At 43.7% G+C, this 20,884-nt stretch overlaps 1 protein-coding gene across 2 annotated transcripts in view; it reads right to left on the reverse strand.

The window, feature by feature from the left end:
• Nucleotides 1-17,366: 17,366 nt before the first annotated feature.
• Nucleotides 17,367-20,884, reverse strand: part of LOC140478725 (WW domain-containing transcription regulator protein 1-like) — a 171,999-nt gene continuing 168,481 nt past the window's right edge. For both annotated transcript variants that reach the window (XM_072572029.1, XM_072572030.1), the window contains one exon: nucleotides 17,367-20,879. In XM_072572029.1, coding sequence (XP_072428130.1) covers nucleotides 20,674-20,879 — 206 coding nt within the window. In that variant the 3' untranslated portion in view covers nucleotides 17,367-20,673. The remainder of the gene's footprint in view (nucleotides 20,880-20,884) is intronic.

The raw sequence follows: 20,884 nt of genomic DNA on the forward strand, positions 1-20,884 counted from the left end.
ACAGGGAGACCAGAATTAGATAGATGTACAGTACCCCAGAAGAGGCCTCACCAACGCCCTGTACAGATAGCTTTCCCATAATGCCTGGTTGCGTTCCAGCGATACCTCGCTTAATAGAAATAGTGGGGCCGATGGGAAAAATCGGGTTGGGGCAGACCAGCAGAAAATATCACTACAATTGCTCAAAAATCACCCGAAAGTTTAACGCAAAATACAGCACAGCCTGCATGAAGGTTGAAATTCTACTTATTAACAGAACAAAAGTAAATTTAACACATTACATTGAAAAAATGTTGTTAACGCAGGGACAGAGGGTCATCATCTTCACCAGCTACAGGTACAGTTGTAGTTGCAGAATTGGATGGCTGTGGTTGATTGTCTTCTGACTGTTTCTTGGGGCTTCGTTTATAAAAGACATCCAGTCTTCGCTGCTTTGCCCTTTTTCTTCTGTCTTGAAGAAGCTGATCATCGGGTACCAGATGATAGCGTATTGAACAAACCCTTACCCTGCTGCATTTGTGTTGTCATTGCTCTGCTCTCAGAGCAGCAACTGCCTCTCAGGATAGAAGAATAGATTCCCTACAGTGTGGAAACAGGCCCTTCGCCCCAACAAGTCCACACTGATCCTCTGAAGAGTAACCCACCCAGACCCATTTCTCTCTGACTAATGCACTTAACATTATGGGCAATTTGGCATGGCCAATTCACCTGACCTGCACATCTTTGGACTGTGGGAGGAAATGGAAACCCACGCAGACACAGGGAGAATGTGCAAACTCCAAACAGACAGTCACCTGAGGCTGGAATCGAACCTGGGACCCAGGTGCTGTGAGGCAGCAGTGCTAACCACTGAGCCACCGGGACGCCACAATTGGAAAGCTCTCATGGTGCTGCATCCTGGACTTCATCTTCTTTATCTCCAGCTTCTACTTCCCCCTTCAGTGACAAGTTAGGAAGGCATATGGCACGTATTAGAGTAATACAGTCCTGCAGGGATTATGCAGGGTTTGTACAGGAATTATACAAGAATACTCTTGTCTCAGAGAGAGAGCAATGAACATTCATTGGTTTCACTTCTGAGTTGAAGACGCTCAATGTACAGAACTATACCTCTCACATGCTCTAACGGCAACTAACACTGGCGGATGTGCAGAACAAAGCGTGCAAAACAATGCCCCCTGGAATCGGGCTATTGCAAACAGAGGTCGGGGTTCTCATAATTACCGTTCCCTAATTCTTCAGTGGCATTTTATTCAAATTGCACTGCTGGAACGCACTTTATACCAGAACTACCTGTATGACCTCCAACATCAACAGAACCCTTTTATGAGAAACAGAAGAGTACTTCCTTGCTTAGCACATCTCCGTAGCAACGTGGTACACCTGGGATGTTCTGGACAGCAAACAAACTACAAGAGAAGCTGTGAATTGTGATGATGCTGCTCCTCTAACAAGGCTACGCTGTTCTTGGTTGTTTTCATAAGGGGTTGTAAACAGCAGAGGCTCTGATTTGGCTGAGATAAGCCCTTTGATTATGACTGACAGATACTGCCTCAGGTAAAAGGCATTTAAGTTTCTTTTTTAAAACACTTGTACAATGAAAGGGGAGTGGCCAGTCCTCGCAGCACAGCTGCTGGTCAAAAAGGCTGCTGGGGGAGAAAGGGTCCCTGGATTTAACAGAGGTTTTCTGGCTAACTCTCTCTCTGACATGTCTCCTGTAAAAACCTACGTTTGATTTTACATTTCTTGGCAAAGGGGGTGTTTATGGGGATGTTTGCAGGCATTTGGAACAGAATAATTAAGTTGCGATAGAGTCGAACAGGTTTCCAGATAGTTTAAGCTATTCTAAATTCGGTTCTCTTTTGTTCGTGTTTCATTCAGCAATCTGTAAATAAATTCCGTGTCGTTTAAAACTGAGTGGTTTGACGAACTTTATCACTCCTAGGGTATCCACTTGACACCTACTTAAAACAACTAGAAAAGTTAGGGTCTGGGCTACCTTTTTGAAATGTTTTGAGGGGGTCTGGCCTGGTCCATAACAGAAATGTATAAAGGGCAAGTGGGCTGTGGGGATTGGGAGTAGGCATCAAAAGATTCAACAGTAGGCAAGCAATTCTAGTAGGTTAAAAACAATGACTGCAGATGCTGGAAACCAGATTCTGGATTAGTGGTGCTGGAAGAGCACAGCAGTTCAGGCAGAACCCGAGGAGCTGCCTGAACTGTTGTGCTCTTCCAGCACCACTAATCCAGAAGTAATTCGAGTACTTAAAGAAATGTGGTACTATCTGGTCTACAACATTTCTCTGAGACACAAACATCTAAGGGGAAGGGTGAATTAACCATGACTAATTAAAGAATTGAAAGGTTGCATTAGGTGAAACAAAGTGACTTAGAAAGGATCCTATAAAAGGAGGTGAACCCAACCTTTACAGTCCAGAGGGAGCTGCCCTCTGAGTTGATCACCACTGGGAGGAGCTACTGAGAGCAGTAAGGGTGCAGAGTGCACTCTGGGTGGGGGACTTCAAAACCGAAGAAGGGTCACCAGACTCAAAGCATTAACTCTGTTTCTCTCTTTACACATGCTGCTAGACCTACTGAGTTTCTCCAGCATTCTCTTTCATGGAGCCGTAGAATTGTGCAGCACAGAAACAGGCGACTGACTGTGTGGAGTTTGTACGTTCTCCCGGTGTCTGCGTGGGTTTCCTCCGGGTGCTCCGGTTTCCTCCCACAGTCCAAAGATGTGCAGATCAGGTGAATTGGCCATGCTAAATTGCCCGTAGTGTTAGGTAAGGGGTAGATGTAGATGTAGGGGTATGGGTGGGTTACACTTCGGCGGGGCGGTGTGGACTTGTTGGGCCGAAGGGTCTGTTTCCACACTGTAAGTAATCTAATCTAATCTAATCTAAAAAAAACAGACCCTTTGGTTCAACTCGTCCATGCTAACCAGATATCCTAAATTAACCTAGTCCTATTTGCTAACATTTCCCTTCCTATTTATATACCCAGCTTTTTAAATGTTGCAATTGTATCAGCCTCCACCACTTCCTCTGGCAGCTCATTCCATACACGCACCACCCTCTGTGTGAAAAAGTTGCCCCTTAGGTCCCTTTTATTTCTTTCCCCTCTCACCTTAAACTCTGCCCTCTAGTTTTGGATTCTCCTATCTTGGGGAAAAGACCTTGGCTATTCACCCTATCCATGCTCCTCCTGGTATTATAAATCTCTATAAGGTCACCCCTCAGCCTCTGACGCTTCAGGGAAAACAGCCCCAGCCTATTCAGCCTCTCTCCAGAGCTGCGTGTTTGTTTCAGATTCCCAGCATCCACTGTATTTAGCTTTTATTACAGAAGACAGAGTATGGAATGCTCTGCCCAGAAGGTTGTGTAGGCCAAGTCTCTGGATACTTTCAAGAAAGAGTTGGATAGAGCTCTTAACCTCTTAAGTGGAATCAAGGGTTATGGGGATAAGGCAGGAACAGGATACTGATTCAGGGTGATCAGCCATGATCATAATGAATGGTGGTGCTGGCTTGAAGGGCAGAATGGCCTACTCCTGCACCTATTGTCTATTGTCTATATTGTCTATTGATTAGCAAGAGAGTCCAAGGGTGTGAAGCGAAGCAGGAGAATGATTTTGAGGCCATGACCATCATCAATATTGAATGACAGAGCAGACTTGAGAGATCAAATGGCTGTCTGCTCCTAGTTTTCATGTTTGTGTGGAAGGGATGCTGACATCTTTTCATTTCATATTACTGCAAATAGGACATACCATTTAAAGCTGTTTTCTTTTGGTGTTCTAGCTAAGAAGGGGGCTTATTAGCTCGATGGCTGGTCTGCAATGCAGAGTAGATGACCAACAGCAGGGGGTTGATTCCTGCACTACCTGAGATCACTATGACGGTCCCATCATCTCAACCTCTCCCCTCACCTGAGGTGTGGTGACCCTCAGGTTAAAAACCCCCACCAGTCATGTCTCTCTCCAATGAGACAGCAGCCCTGTAGTCTAGTAGGACTATGGCTACTTTACCAAGCTTAAAGTCACATGCTTCTCAAAGCATTGGACTTCCCAAGGTTTTGAGGAGCATGGCAAGCTGCTAGCCAAATGGGAAGTTATTAAAATAAAGGCACTTCTAATGTTTAAAATACCTTGTGTAGGACCAGGATGATCCCAGTTGTGATAGACTGTCTTTGTTTCAGTAAGGAGCTGGTAGACAAGGTCTTGGTGTCTCCTGCAACAGGAGAGAACCGTGCCAGGAAAGATAATAATTATCCAACTTTCTGGCTCCACTTTGCCCTCTAGTGTTCTGCTGGGAAGTTCCTCCAAATGGACAATGGGAAATTGGCTTCAGCTATGCCACCAGTCCCCTTCCCCCGTCTCCTGATACAGGAACCCTGCTGACGTTCATTGTCCAGGTCAAGTGCGGAAAAGCACTTCGGTGCCCATGGAAACCATACCACCACAAGGCCAGCTGCTACTAGTCAATACAAAGGGAAGAGAGGGAGGCGAGAGAAAGTTACAGCATGTTTGGGAATTTCTTGAACTTTTAACAATAATTCCTGCATCACTTAAGCGAAAAGACAGTGATTGGAACAGAATGTCAGAGGTTGATGTTAATAAGTGACCTTGGCTGCCAGTAAAGCAACCTGAAGTGAATTGGCAACACCCCAACAGATGGAATGCAGCCAAGTATTTTATAGGGAGGTGCACATGCTGCATTTAAACAGTATCATGATCAGATTCTGGCAACAAAAATAATGAAAAAGGATCTGTAGCTTCATAAGTCGCCCCATCCAGTAGTACTTTGGACCATGGAACTGGGTTTGATTCTCAACCACTGACAAGGATCTGCTGGGTTGACCATCGGTTATTAGAAATGATCAATTTGATTTGAATTGAGTTGTGTACTTGTCACATGTATTTTGTTGCCCAGTACAATGAATAGTGTTGTATAGTGTCACCATTCTCTGGCACCATCTTAACACACAGAAAAATAAACAAAAACATAGAATATAAAGGCAGGAAAATGAAGTAATAAAGAAAAAAAGTGTTCAATTTTACAGTCCCTTCTTGTTAAGGGCTCAACTTCTGGTGCAAATGAGAATCTTGATTTGATCTGATTTGATTTGATTTGATTTGATTTGACTTGATTTGATTCGATTTGAACCGATTTGATTTGATTTGATTTGATTTATTCTTGTCACATATACTTAAGTACAGTGAAAAGTTATGTTTTGCGTGCAATACAGCCAGATCGTACCATACAAGGTTCATGGGGTGATTGAACAGAGCGAGGAATACAAAGACCCATTAGCTTCTTAGACTGGTCGATCTAGGTTGCCATTTTCCAAATCCACTTCTAACCCAGATTCCAAGTATGCCTAAATATTTAACAATTTAATGGGCAAATGATTTGTTCACAACTCTCTAGATCAACAGCCTTGACCGCTAACCCTTTTCAGGTCAATAGCTTTGACCTTCAACCCTTTCTAGCTTTTGATGTGCTCCCAGGACATTAGCTGTCCCTGTTCACCAGCACCATGATTTCACAATCTCCGGGTTAGAACTCAGCCATACCGAGTCATGATGCACTTGTGCAATCACATTCTAATCTCAATTTAACTCAGAAGGCTGACAAGAATGCCTTAACTATTCATCTTTTCAGGTATAATCTGTTTTGTGAATGAACATATGAGACCAAAACTTAATATTAGAAAGATTACAATGACCAATGGCAGCATTCAGTTTTTGTTTCTGTTTATCGGGGTATAACATCAGGAAGTGACCCAGCCACTTTCATTGAAGTGTATCTTTGTCTTGGCATCTCTTAAGGTGAAGCCTTAACGATTTGTGGCTGTGAGTAATCTGCAGATTCTCGGAATCCCTCAACAAAATAGAAAAAACCCATTTGGAAGGTGGATTGTGCACTTGGCTGCAGTGTTCCCAAGGCGACAGTCTGCTTTCCTTTATATCAGTTAATGGATGGTAAATGACTCTTTCGGGATTGGTTTTAACACCTAAACTGCAGGAGAGGGCCAGAAACTTAAAAGCGAATAAATACAAATTGCAAAGCACGATCCCAAAAGGTCAGCTTCTTTGCCTGTCCATGACTTGCCTTGGGAAAGATTCCAGAATAATATTCAAGTTATGAAGTAGAAGTGCCGGTGTTGGACTGGGGTGGACAAAGTCAGAAGTCACACGAATAAGTCATAGTCCAACAGGTTTATTTGAAATCACAAGCTTTCCAGTTGGACTATAACCTGGTTTCATGTGACTTCTGAAAATATTTAAATCAGCCTTCCAAGATGCCTGAATTAAACGCAATGATTTCTCAGGCCTTGGAGAAAGACAGTGGTCACAGAGGTGTGCTTTCTATAGAATCCCAGAACTGTTACAGTGCAAGGTCTTTTTCCTGGGGTGGGGGAGTCCAGAACTAGAGGGGCATAGGTTTAGGGTGAGAGGGGATAGATATAAAAGGGATCCGAGGGGCAACCTTTTCATGCCAGAGAGTGGTGAGTGTATGGAATGAACTGCCAGAGGAAGTGACGGAGGCTGGTACAATTACAACATTTAAAAGGCATCTGGATGGGTATATGAACAGGAAGGGTTTAGAGGGATATGGGTCAAGTCATAGTATAGATTATAATGAAGACCATAAAAAGTAGGAACAGAAATGCAGTTGGTTCCTTTATACGAAAATCACGCATTGGCTGTGCTATTTAAACCAATAGGGCTGCAATCACATTATAGCCATCGAGGAAAGTTCGCATTTTACAAATAATGGCCTAAATTCTTCAATTGTGTTAAAACCAATTCACATTGAAGAAACACATGTTATAGAAGAAACAACGGTAGGCCGTTCAGTCCATCAAGCCTGCTCCACTATTTAAGAGAGTCATGGCTGATCCAACATTTCTCACACCCACTATCCTGCCTTTTTCCCATAACCCTTGATTCCCGACTGATCAAGACTCACTCTCAACCCTCAGTTTATACAAAGACTCTGCCCTCACAGCTCTCTGTGGAAACGAGTTCCAAAGATTCATAACCTTCTGAGGGAAGAAATTCCTCCTCATCTCAGTCTTAAGTTGGTGCCCCTTCACTCTGAGACTATTCCCTCTGATTCTAGACTCTCCCACGAGGGGAAACCCCCTCTCAGTGTTTACCCTGTCAAGCCCCTGTACGTTTCAACAAGATCACCTCACATTCTTCCAAATTCCAAAGAGTAGAATCCCAAACTGTTCAACTTTAATCTCATTCGACAAAAATTATAAGATATGGGAGTTTATGTTGGAGATGCACAAAACTTTGGTTAGGCCACATTTGGAGAACTGTGTGCAATTCTGGTCACCACACAGTAGGGTGGATGTGATTGCACTGGAGGGGATGGAGAGGAGATTCACCAGGGCGCTGCCTGTGATGGAGTATTTCAGCAATGAAGAGAGGCTGGATCAGCTCAGATTGTTTTCTTTGGAGCAGAGAAGGTTGAGGAGGGACCTGATATAGGTGTATTAGCTGATGAAGGGCATTGCCAGGATGGATAGAAAGCTGCTGCTCTCCTTAGGTGAATGGTCAATAAGGAGTGCGTGTAGTTTTAAGGTGAAAGTTTTGAGGATTTGCAGATAAAGTTTTTCCCCCAGAGAGTGTTCAGAGTCTGGAACATACTGCCTGAGAAGGTAGCCAAGACTGAAAACCTCACAACCTTGAGAAACTATGTGAATAAGCACGTGAAATATCATAGCATTCAAGACTATGGGCCTCGGGCAGGAAAGTGGGACTAGTGTAGATTTAGAGTTGGTGCAGACTTGATGGACAGTAGGATTTGTTCTGTGCTTTATGATTCTATGATTCTATGACATTCCGGACGAGACCACCAGTATTTGAATTGAATTGAATTTATTGTCATGTGTGCTGAAGCACAGTGAAAGCTTTGTCTCGCGAGCAATACAGGTAGATCACAAAGTTAATCAGCATAGATAGTAAATAATAGGTAAACAGTGGCAAAAACAGAAACAGAGATACAGGCGAATGCAAGTTTGTGAGTCCATTCAGAATTCTAACAACAGTAGGGTAGAAGCTGTTTCAAGACTGGCTGGTGCATGTGTTCAGGCTTCTGTACCTTCTCCCCGATGATAGAGGTTGTAGAGAAACATTGCCGGGGTAGAATGGATCTTTGAGAATGCTGGCGGCCTTTCCTTAACAGCGGGCCTGGTAGATGGATTCTATAGATGGGAAGTTGGCTTTTGTGATTGTCTAGGCTGAGTTCACCACTCCCTGTAACATCTCAGATCTTGAATGGTACAGTTGCCATACCAGGTAGGGATACATCCAGAGAGAATGCTCTCGATGGTGTACCTATAAAGGTTGGCAAGGGTATTCGCTGTCATGCTAAATTTCCTCAGCTGCCTGAGGAAGAAGAGTAACCAGTACATCCACATGAAGGGTCCAAGAAAGCTTGTAATGGATGACCACTCCCAGGAGCTCGACACTCTCCACTCATTCCACCTCTATACTGTTAAAATGTATGGGGGCATGAGTAACATCCCGCTGAAAGTCAATAATGAGTTCCTTGGTTTTGCCGGCATTGAGAACTAGGTTGTTCTCAGTGCACCATTTTTCCAGATCTTCCACCTCCCGTCTGTAGTCTGTTTCGTCACCATCTGAGATTCGACCGACTATGGTGGTGTCATCAGCGAACTTGTAAATGACATTAGTCTGGTATTTGGCAATGCAGTCATGGGTATACAGTGAGTACAGTAGGGGGCTGAGCATGCACCCTTGGGTCTCCAGTGTTGAGTGTTAGTGACAATGAAATATTGCCCCCAATTTTCACTGATTGTGGGTCAGGAAACTGAGGATCCAGTTGCAGAGAGTGGGGGGCTAAGTCCTAGATCACTAAGTTTAGAATCAGTCTCAAGGGGATAATCGTATTGAAGGCTGAACTGTTGTCAATAAGAAAGATTCTTACGCAGCTGTTCTTGGTGTCAAGATGTTCTAGGGAGGTGAGAGGGCATGTGATATGACATCTGATGTGGATCTGTTGGTCCAATAGACAAAATGGAGTATTTCAGGTTTTCTGTCATCTCCCTGTCTGCACACATCTGCAACTTCCTCCCTGTCTATTCCTAAATATTGGCATTGTGTTTAATTGGTGATTATGCACACCTGGTAATTGATGTTTGCTCAATGTGTTTGAATAGTTAAGCGCTACTTTGGACTCAGAGAAAAAGCAAACAAAGTGTGGAAAGTGATGGAAGCCAAACCTCAAAGAATGGGCAAGACATTTTAAAGCATTGTGAATAAAAACTGTTACCACACAGGAAGGAATGTCATCACTGCATAGATCTAATCAGTAAAATACATCTTTGACTTGCTCCTCATGTTGGACATAAACCTCTGAGACTGGCAAGCACTGGCTCATTGAGCACATTTTACATGCTATCTACTACAAATATTCAAGGGGACTTATTGATTGACAGACTCTACTAGTCATTGTGATGTAGAACCTACATGCCAGGCATTACACAGATACTGAAACTCACATACCACATTTTCCATTCTTGCCGCAGGCAAAATGTCTTTATGACTTGACAGCAGCAGTCTGTGCAAAGTAGCCATGTGAAACAGCTAGATTCATTTGGTATTCAGAGTTTTGAGACATCTTCCCCCTCCCAGGCAATTTGAGAAACACTGGGCTGCATTCAGTGCCAAAGAGGGTTGTCATAGGCACTTTTCATGAGTTTCTGACGTACAATGATCATTTCAAAATAGCTTTTGTAGTAAGCAACAAGTAGGTCAATGGCTAGGGCTCTACTCATGAGGTTACTGTTGTAACTGGTGGAATGCAGGAATATCTACGTCCTGGATTAGTGGTGCTGGAAGAGCACACCAGTTCAGGCAGCATCCAAGGAGCTTCGAAATCGATGTTTCGGGCAAAAGCCCAATATCTATGTTGGCTGGTCAATGTAGGTTTATGATAGATAGCAGCACAGAACTCGTGGGGCAGATTTCTCAACGAACATATCAAACAAAGGAAGCAGATTTGAGTTTGTAAATTTGAGTGCAAACTGGAGTCTATTGAAGGTGTCTCAGGAAATTGTTAGATGCAAATATGATCAATGTGTCATCGACATATCGGACGTACACAGGTGTAGGAGCTCAGTGATCATCCCACTGAGGATGTGTTCCCCAGCTGACAGGAGAAGAATGACAGGAAAATAAATGGAGGAGTAGACCATTTGAGCCTGCTCCATCATTCAATGTGATCATCCAACCAAATACCTTGTTCCTGCTTTCTTCCCACACCCTTTGATTCATTTAGCCCTAAGAACTATATCTAACTCCTTCTTGAAAACATACAATGCCCTGGCCTCAACCACTCTCTTGTGACAGAGAATTCCACAGGTTCTGGGTGAAGACATTTCTCCTCATCTCGGTCCTCAATGGCTTACCCTGCATCTTCAAACTGTGATCACGGTAATTCATTGGAAGTCAACCATGGCATTGCAATGGAGAAAGCAACACAGAGCTTTGAGTCCCACCAAACCCCTGAGTAATTCAAAACAACAGTCCAAGGGTTGGACAAATTCTTTTCCTTTTACGGAGAATGGTTCCCTGCATATGAATGTACCGAATGTCTTGCAAATGAAAATGGGCCATGTTATGATTATCTTAAATTGGCTGTAGCTGTTTGAACACCACCACATTCTCTGCCTTTCTTAATGTATCACAGCTTAATCCTGATATAGAGTCATTGAATTATATAGCATAGAAACAGACCCTTCAGTCCGACACTTCCATGCCAACCAGATATCCTAAACTAACCTGGTCCCATTTGCCAGCATTTGGCCCATACCCCTCTAAACCCTTCCTATTCATATACCCATCCAGATGCCTTTTAAATGCTGTAATTGTACCAGCCTCCACCACTTCCTCTGGCAGCTCATTCCATACACACACCACCCTTTGTGTGAAAAAGATTACCCTTCGGGTTCCTTTTAAATCTTGCCCTGTCAACATAAACTTATGCCCTCTAGTTTTGGACTCCTTTACCCTGGGGAAAAGACCTTGGCTATTCACCCTATCCATGCCCTTCATGATTTTATAAACCTTGTACACAGTTTGAACTTTCATATTACAAAAAGGATGTGGGAAGTTGCAAGAAAGATCTGCAAAGATGATACTAGAACTGAGAGAGTCTCATCATGAGGAAAAACTGCACAGACTGTGATGTCTTATTCCCTGTGGAACGGCTGAGGGATTACTTAATAGAGATCTTTTAAATTATGGAGAGGTTTAATTAGATGTATTCGCTTGTGAGCAAGACTCAGGACATAAATATAAGGTAGCTACCCAGGGTGACATGGTGGCCCAGTGGTTAGCACTGCTGCCTCACAACAGCAGGGATCCAGGTTCAATCCCAGCCTCAGGTGACTGTGTGGAGTTTGCATATTCTCCCTGTGGAGAAAGTGAGGACTGCCGATGCTGGAGAAGTCAGAGTTGATAAAGTGTGGCACGAGATAAGCACAGTAGGTCAGGCAGCATCTGCGGAGCAGGAAAGCTGACGTTTCAGGCATAAGCCCTTCATCAGGAATTCCTGAAACCCATATTCTCCCCATTGTCAGTGTGGATTTCCTCCCACAGTCCAAAGAAGTGTGGATTGGCTGTGGGAAATTGCCTGTAGTATCCAGGGATAGGTGGGTTGGCTACAGTGGATCATTTGACAGGGTGTGAGTCTGGGTGGAGTGTTGTGGACTCATTGGACCGAATGGCCTGCTCTGCAAATCCAATAAATAATTCAGCACAAATGTCTTGACACAGACATGTGGCTCTCAACACTAGATGTGGCACTTGAGGTGAGCAGCAATAATGTGAGTAAAGGACAACTCGATAAATGCATGATGTAGAAGTTCTTGCTAATAGTATGAGATAAATGGACAAGTGCAAACACTGAATGAACCAGCTGGGTTCTGTTTCTGTTCAGGATCTGATGAGGTAATTCCATGTAGCATTTCCCTTAAAAGGGGTCATGGAAGCAGAGTGAGGAAACCCAAACCTGTCACTGGGAGGATTAACAAGAAGATGCTTGATAGTCAGCCATTATGGCTGCACACAGTGTTCCCTTACAGTAACTCAGATGAAAGCCAGATCCCCTCACAGGAAGAAGGGGTGAGTGTAGGCACCTGGCTAGAACACTAATGTCACATGGTTGGTTACCCCATTAGTTTCACCATCCAGAGATCGTCAGTTGGAACACAGTAAAATGGGGGAATTGAACTGAATCTCTTTTAAAAATCCCTGGTGATTTACAGGTTGGCATCAGAAGGATTGGCCAATGAAAGCTGAAGACTGTGGTCTAACTCCTCTTCCACTTCCCCAATGGACCTATCAATTGTTTCCTCTGACTCCAGCACCATATGGGCTTGGGGAGGATTGTTCAAACCTCTATAATGGGACTGGTAAGGGACAGGTCAGCAGTGGACGGGGGAGGGAATATTCTGAAACTAAACCACAACCTACCCACTTCCCATTCCAACTCAACGTGCACTCGGGGTTGGGGGAGGGGGGGGCCCAGCAGCTATTTAATTAAGGGGAGAAAGTTTCCTCATCTCCCTTCCCCCCACCTTATCCCAGTTCCAACCCTCCAACTCGGCACCGCCCTCTTGAACTGTCCTATCTGTCCATCTTCCTTCCCACCTATCCACTCCACCCTCCACTCCAACCAATCACCATCACCCCCCATTTTCATCTACCTATCGCATTCCCATCTGCCTTCCTCCCAGTCCCATTCCCCTCCCATTTATCTCTCAGCACCCTGGGGCCACCCTCTCATTCCTGATGAAGAGTTATGCTTGAAACATTGACTCTCCTGCTCCTTGAATGCTGCCTGATCAGCTGTGCTTTTCCAGCACCACACTTTTTAACTTAGGTATTTGACTATGCTAATGAGGTCAGTTGCCTCAGATTTTAAAAGATTCTTTGAACAGCAATCCCTTCCAACCACAGATTGCAGTGGTTCACAGACTCCCAGCCCAAATGTTTATTTTGTGGTGATGTGGATTCTGTGGACCATGTATATATTGGTCATGGGCGATTGCACCCCATTTGTAGTTATTTGAAAAGTCTTTTGCTGCATTTTTGGTTGCACTTCACCCGGACGCTCTTGGTCTTTGGGCTCCCGGTAGAGAGGGGTGCGGCTGATCAGAGGAGACCCCCCCCTTGTGGGTCTGCTCCTGGGCCTGGCCCAGCTCTCGTTACACAGGCCCGGGCAGCAGGATATGGAGGGGGGTCATCTCTTCCGCGGTTACGATCGTGCCTGGGTGTCCTAAGAGATTAGAATAGATTCCCCACAGTATGGAAACATGTCCTTCAGGCCAACAAGTCCACACTGACCCTCCGAAGAGTAACCTACCCAGACCCATTCCCTCTCCTAACTAATGCACCTAACACTATGGGTAATTTAGCATGATCAGTTCACCTAAGCTGCACATCTTTGGATTGTGGGAGGAAACCAGAGCATCTGGAGGAAACCCACACAGACACGGGGAGAACGTGCAAATTCCATGCAGACAGTCGCCCGAAGCTGAAATCAAACCTAGCTCCCTGGCGCTGTTGGACAGCAGTGCTAACCACTGAGCCAACATGCCGCCCCCAAGTGTGATGGGGAAAGTGTGTTACTGGAAAAGCACCGCCGGTCAGGCAGCATCCGAGGAGCAGGAGAGTCAACGTTTCGAGTATAAGCTCTTCATCAGGAATGAGGATGAAGAGATTATGCTCAAAACGTTGACGCTCCTGCTTCTTGGATACTGCCTGAGCTGCTGTGCTTTTCCAGCACCTCACCTTTTGGATCAGATCTCCAGCATCTGCAGTCCTCACTTTCTCCTAGATGGAGCACACTGTGTCCATCATTGCTATGCTTTTAGAGAGGGGTGACTACCGTGGGTGATACAATGCTTTATTTCTCCCTCCAACTTCATTTAACCCTTTCCCCCTCACCATACCAGTCCCTCACTTTTGATGGTTAACATTGCTCTTAATAGGCTTTGCATGTGAATATTAAATTGGCTATGCGTGGTTCCTACTGCTGGTGTTTATTAGTTTATGAACAAAACACAAAAAAAAGTCTCATTAATTTTTGATGGTGGGAAGCTCACTCAGTTGCATGTGGTAGCACTTCTGGGTATAAAGAAAATACTCCTTTTTGGTTCCATAGCTAAGCACTACTGCCTCTCAGCACCAGAGACCTGAGTTCGATTCCTATCTTGGGCCAGAGTTTAGTCTGTGCAGCGTTTGCAGATTCTCCTCATAGAACATAGAACATTACAACGCAGTACAGGCCCTTCGGCCCTCGATATTGCGCTGACCTGTCATACCAATCTGAAGCCCATCTAACCTACACTATTCCATGTACGTCCATATGCTTGTCCAATGACGACTTAAATGCACTTAAAGTTGGTGAATCTACTACCATTGCAGGCAAAGCATTCCATACCCTTACTACTCTCTGAGTAAAGAAATTACCTCTGACATCTGTCCTATATCTATCACCCCTCAGTTTAAAGCTATGCCCCCTTGTGCACGCTGTCACCATACTTGGAAAAAGGCTCTCCCTTTCCACCCTATCTAACCCTCTGATTATCTAATATGTCTCTAAATGTCTGTGTGTAGTGTGCACATTCTCCCCGTGTCTGTGTGGGTTTCCTTCGGGTGCTCTGGTTTCTTCCCATAGTCCAAAGATGTGTACGTTAGATGGATTGGCCATGCTAAAATTGCCTATTAATGTCCAGAGATGTGCAGGTTTGGTAGATTAGCCATGGTAAACACAGGGATAGAGTGGCACCCTTCTTTGAAGGGTCAGTACTGACTCAATGGGCCAAATGGCCTCTTTCAGTCCTGTAGGGATTCTATGACTGGATTTCTCAGGGCTCAGAAAACCCCAACACAGCTGCAGGCGGTCAGGATTGTGTGTGGATCCAGCACTGTTTGCAGTTGTAGTTTCCATATCTCTGGGTCACGAGGCTTGGGTTCAAGTCCCAGCTGCTCTAGAGGTGTATAATAACATCTCTGAACAGGTTGATTGGAAACTACTTTCTAGCATCCTTGTTGGCCCGGAGGAGTAGGAAAACTTTTCCACTGGGATCCCAAAACCTTCTTCCATGCAGTCAGCAAATTCTCCCCCATCTTTCTTAAAAAGCATTCCTCAGCACCTCAATCTCTTCAAATGCACAATCCAAATCCTTGTCAGAGAGGGATCTTCAGCTCTGTGATCTCCCACCAGATCTGAGATCCCTTCAACTGCTTTTTAACCTCAGTCCACCTACAATCTAACTCTCCACCTTAACCTCCTGATCTCCCCCCACTTCATGATTGCACCACACCCTGCAAGGCTCTCTGCCCTCTGTCCTAAAGCTTCCTTGTTTAGCTTTTCCAACCTCTCAATCAAGCCAAGGGCACAAATGAGGAAAGTAGGATCTTTGTGTGACTTGCAGTTCTTGGTCCTCTATCTGCTCCAATACCCTCCTCCCCAAATATCCTCAAGCATACCCCAAGTCTCTCCCATACCTCTTTAGGCTCCAGTACTTTGTACCAACTGGAAATGGACACTAGATGCAATTGCAGCACCACCACTTACAAATGTTTCAAACAAGGTTTGCTCAGAGAGATATTTTTTCCTCTCTAACATACCTTTTGACGAGGAGGAAGCCACACAGTAGATTGCGTTGAAAGAAGATGACGATGTCATGGTGATGACTACAGTCTCTGTCATTGGAGCTGGACCTGAGAGAGTGTAGACACATCCAAGAAGCTGATGTTCAAAGGAAATAAAAGACGTGTATTTTTGTAGCACCTTTCATGGCCTCAGAGTATCCCATGATTCTTCACAAACAAGGAGACTGTTTTATAATATAGCTGAAATATAAGAAACACAAGAGCCAATTTCCACTCAATACACTCCTACAGCAGACATCAGATAACCTGATGTAGGTGCTAGTGGATTAACTAATATTAATCATAGGGTCATAGAGATGTAGAGCATGGAAACAGACCCTTCGGTCCAACGTGTCCATGCTGACCAGATATCCTAACCTAATCTAGTCCCATTTGCCAGCACCTGGCCCATATCCCTCCAAACCCTTCTTAATCATATACCCATCCAGATACCTTTTAAATGTTGTGATTGTACCAGCCTCCACCACTTCTTCTGGCAGCTCATTCCATACACATACTGCCCTCTGCATGAAAACATTGACCCTTAGGTCCCTTTTAAATTATTCCTCTCTCACCTTAGACCTATGCCCTCTAGTTTTGGACCCCACTAGCCAGGGAAAAATATTGATCAGGACTCCCTTGTCATTCTTAAAAATAGTGTCATTGAATACTTTCCATTCAGCAGAAAGGGGAATGGGCGTCAAATTGACATTTTATCTTAAAGGAGGCACATCTGACAATGCAGCATTCACTTTGTAATTAATTTTGTGCTCAAATCTCTACAGTTAGACTCTACCTCACAATTTTAGGAGTTGGAAGTCATGTTGAGGTTGTACAGGACATTGGTGACGCCTCTTCTGGAATACTGCGTCCAGTTCTGGTCGCCCAGTTATAACAAGGATATTAAACTGGTGAGGGCTCAGAAGAGGTTTACCAGGATATTGCCAGGTATGGAAGGTTTGAGTTATAAAGAAAGGCTGGAGAGGCTGGGACATTTTTCACTGGAGCATAGGAGGTTGAGGGGTGACCTTATAGAAGTTCACAGAATAATAAGGGAAATAGAGTTAATAGACTCATAGAGATATACAGCATGGAAACAGACCCTTTGGTCCCACTCATCCATATATCCCAAATTAATCTAGCCCCATTTGCCAGCAATTGGCCCATATCCCTCTTTGTCTGTTCCTATTCATATACCAATCCAGATGCTTTTTAAGTGTCTTAATTGTACCAGCCTCCATCACTTTTAAGGTAAGACGAGAGAGATTTTAAAAAATACACAAGGGGCAATTTTTTTTACACAGAGGGTGGTTTGTATGTGGAATGAACTTCCTGAGGAAGAAGTGGATGTGGGTATAGTTACAACATTTAAAAGACATTTGGAGAAGTGCATGAATAAGAAATATTTGGAGGGGATATGGGGCGGGAGCAGGCAGGTGGGAGTAGTTTAGTTTGTGTTTATGGTTAGCATGGATTGGTGGGACCAAAAGATCTGTTTCCTGTTGTATGACTCTATGACTCAGCACAGACAGAAAATGCTGGCTCAGAGGCTGAGACATGAGTAGAGTTAGAGGAAGTGTCAATGGGACAAAATCCTGGCCATGAAAGAAAGATTTTCACCCAGCGCAGATAAAATAAAAACAAGACAATCATAAAAGTTAAAATCCAATTATATTTATTTTTTTAAAAGCTTGTTGTACAAGACTTCAAGGATTTAAACCGAAACTGAACTGTTTGCATACAATCTGTATGCATACCCTGCTATAATGCAATGCTCAATACATTTCAGTACAAAATAACCCAAATTCAAAACATAAGGACATATACATGATACACTTTCACACTGTATGAATAGATTGAGCTATCTATGAAAAGGTTCATACTGTACTAGAAATAACACGTTTTAAGTAATAATTCCATAAAGCTGAAGAGGTTAACACAGACTCGAACACCTAAATGCAAGAAATCTTGCCTGAGTGGTATTCAAGCTGTACTTCCTCTGCAGGTCCTCCAATATTTAAAATGCTGTTATTTTTCCAGCTTTCTTATCTGTTCCCTTGTGCATTCCTATTTTCCAAATCTACCCCTCCATGTAGTTCCTCATTCCCCATATAGACGACAGAATGATTTTGTCTGTACACTAACGTCGGTGATAAATAACGCACTCCATTCGCTAGACTAGGTGTGAAGTCATGGTCACCGCAGAAAAACCCTTTAGATAAATGCCAACTCCTTCTGGCCAATCACTGCCAGATAGGAGGTCAAGGCAGATTTTGAAGGTAAGGGCTATCTCAAGTGACACCACTCCCTCAGTGGCTCAGATTCCGAGAAACTGTGACAAAGATCCTCTTCACAGCCCATGTCTGAATGTACGATGATATCACTTTAGCATGAGCAAAGAGCTTGGTGAAGATGCCAGAAAATAGTCAGTGGGTTTCGCATGAATTCTGGCCAAAATGGAAACTGCTCAGTTAATAAGGTCTAAAAGTGCATTTCATTCAACTCGCATTAAGATTCCGAGCTCTTCAAATAAACAAAATCAGACCAGTGCCAATTCTACAAGGAGAGGGCTCCCCAACTCTGATGTTGATAAATTAAAATTATACTAAAGAAAATGAGGAGAATTAGCTTATTCCGCATTATTTTTACACCCTTTCAGGCCATGCACCACTATCTGTCCTCCTTCAGGTAGAGTGGAATGACTGTTCAGAATCCACTTCTCACCATCAGTGTTACTCTTATGAATAGCCACTGCTCCTTCTCCTTGCTCTATGGCTCAAAGCCTTTACTACAATAAAGGGCTCCTCATACACAGCACCCTCCCCACCATCCAAAAACACACAAAATCAAGACAAGAGAATCCTCAGCAATTGGCAAGTGCAAGCAATGATACTTCAGCAGGGACAAGCATTCAGTCACCTGATGCCCCTTTTCACATCAGTGAACATTATTTGCTTAACTATCTCGTTTATTCATAGAGTGCTGGCTGTTCTGGGGAGACAGGCACACAGGAATAAAGTATAGAGGCTACTGGGGGAAAATCAAGCTCGTCGGCTCTCTCTGTCTGATTTCATGCCAGCATCTGTTTCACTTTTCCCATTTTGAGAGCCTTTCTGAAACCGCTCATCAATATGTTTTGCTTGTCTGAATGAAGGGATGGATGGGGTTGGTGGGGAGGGGGCCGGGTGGGGTTGGGGGGACAGAGGCGAGCGGTTACAATGGTGCCTGTTAAACTCCAGACCCAAAGCTGGCACTGAATCTGAATGCTGGAACCCTCTTCTGAATCCAGACAAAGAGCAGCCAACAAAATGGTAACAGATATTTCAAATCGCTCCATCCATCCAGCACTGTCACTTGGCACACTTATGGAGTGCAGGCTGCACTATGGGGTCTAACCTCACCTTTTTTGACATTTAAATCATTGGTTAACGTTTGCTGAAATTTCGATTACCTTCGGATCAGCATGCCTCTCCCAACTGTCTCTATAAATTGCTTATGGTGCACCTGTGGGAAAAGAGTCATCTTTTGGGACTCAAATGGGACGGTGCAGCTTCCTTTATCCTGCACATCCAGCGTTATGTTGCAATAAGGGCATTCTTCTATGGACCTTCAGCATTGCATCATTCCCTTTCCACTCCTACCTTGCACAAGGCAACTCATTCCACCCTGAACTCCATCCAGTCCAATTCATTACAACCTTTCCACTTTCATCGCTCCCAAATTCTCACCTGATTACCAACAGAAAAGAAAGGAGGTTGTCCCTTTCTTTTTAAAGTATAACAATTTGAGTACTTGACATGATAAAAATCTAAAATCCAAGTTTCAATATGATAATAATTAAAAAAAAAGTTTTTTTTAGAAAAGAAGAACTAAGTAGCCACTCAATAAAAATGTGGTAGTTTTTTTTGTTTGCAAAATCTATTTTTACAGAACATAACATTGTAACATATCAAACTATAAGGGTATACAGTTATATTTATCTACGTTATAATCTCGAAGCCTTTGAAAGATATGAGTTTAGAAGCTAACAGCTGTGATGATATTCAGGGACTCATAACATGTTCCCCTCTCCACTATTTGGACAGAGTCACTAAAAACTGTTTGCTTTAAATGGTTTAGCAATTCTGTTAAATTTAGCAGAGAAAGGAATGCCGTGGGAATGTGGCAAACCTGCATCCACCATCACTGCCAATGTGGGCACCTAGGCCATGAAAATGAATTAATAGCATGTAATCGAGTAATACAGAACTGCAGCTCGAACCACTAAGAGTACAATGGTGCCCCTATGTGCAAATGGCAACTAATCATTGTCACGGTGACAAAACTCCAAACCTGGAGGTTCTTTGTACATTTTTCTTTTTGATATAGAACAGTACAAACACATTTTAAAGCTCTGTTTGTGTTAAATAGCTGGTAAGTGTTTGGTATCACTCCATTTTTCTGATAAAATGTCACCACAACTATTTGATTAACAACCCCTTCAGCCCCACCTTCCCCAATGTGTTTTTTTATCATTTGAACCAAACAGACTCCAGTCATGTGCTATTACACACACAAATAAACACGAATGGCCAGTCTCTTTGGTTCATTATCATCCTCCTTTTGGCTGCTAAGAATATAATATTAATAATATTGGACAAAGAAATCATCCAATTTGCCATGCAAAATAGGATAAGCAGTGAAATCTTTGATCTTCTACTAGAGGCTAACCCCATGATTACATGGAAGGTCAAAGAAATTGAAATAGTTCAAGAATATAGTTCATATAAAGTATTGCTAGCCACCTTTTCATTACTTAAATGACAAGTATATACCACTTTGGGGTGTCGGGGGAGCATAAGAGTCATCAGGCAAACAAAAAAGCGCTACTTGAGGCAATCTGCCTCTGATTCAAGCAGAAAAAGTAACTTTTGTCTCGATTTTTTATTTTTGTTTTCTTTCTTTCCTTCCTTCTTCCTTGAGTGCTTACAACCAAGTGAGGAAAGTCTCTTTAGGGTTGAGGCTAGACTCCACGTCAGGCAAGATGTCTGATCCGAAGGGCTCCTGCAGGCTTGGCATCAGGTCCTCGCCTTCCAGGGTCCCGAGGTCCACGTTGGTTCCAGGCAGGGAGTCCAGGAAGTCAGGGAAGCGACTGGGCTGATTTGCAGTCATAGCGGTCTGCCCCATGTCTCCTGCG

The sequence above is a fragment of the Chiloscyllium punctatum genome, chromosome 6, assembly GCF_047496795.1.
Source record: "Chiloscyllium punctatum isolate Juve2018m chromosome 6, sChiPun1.3, whole genome shotgun sequence".
NCBI lineage: Eukaryota > Metazoa > Chordata > Chondrichthyes > Orectolobiformes > Hemiscylliidae > Chiloscyllium > Chiloscyllium punctatum.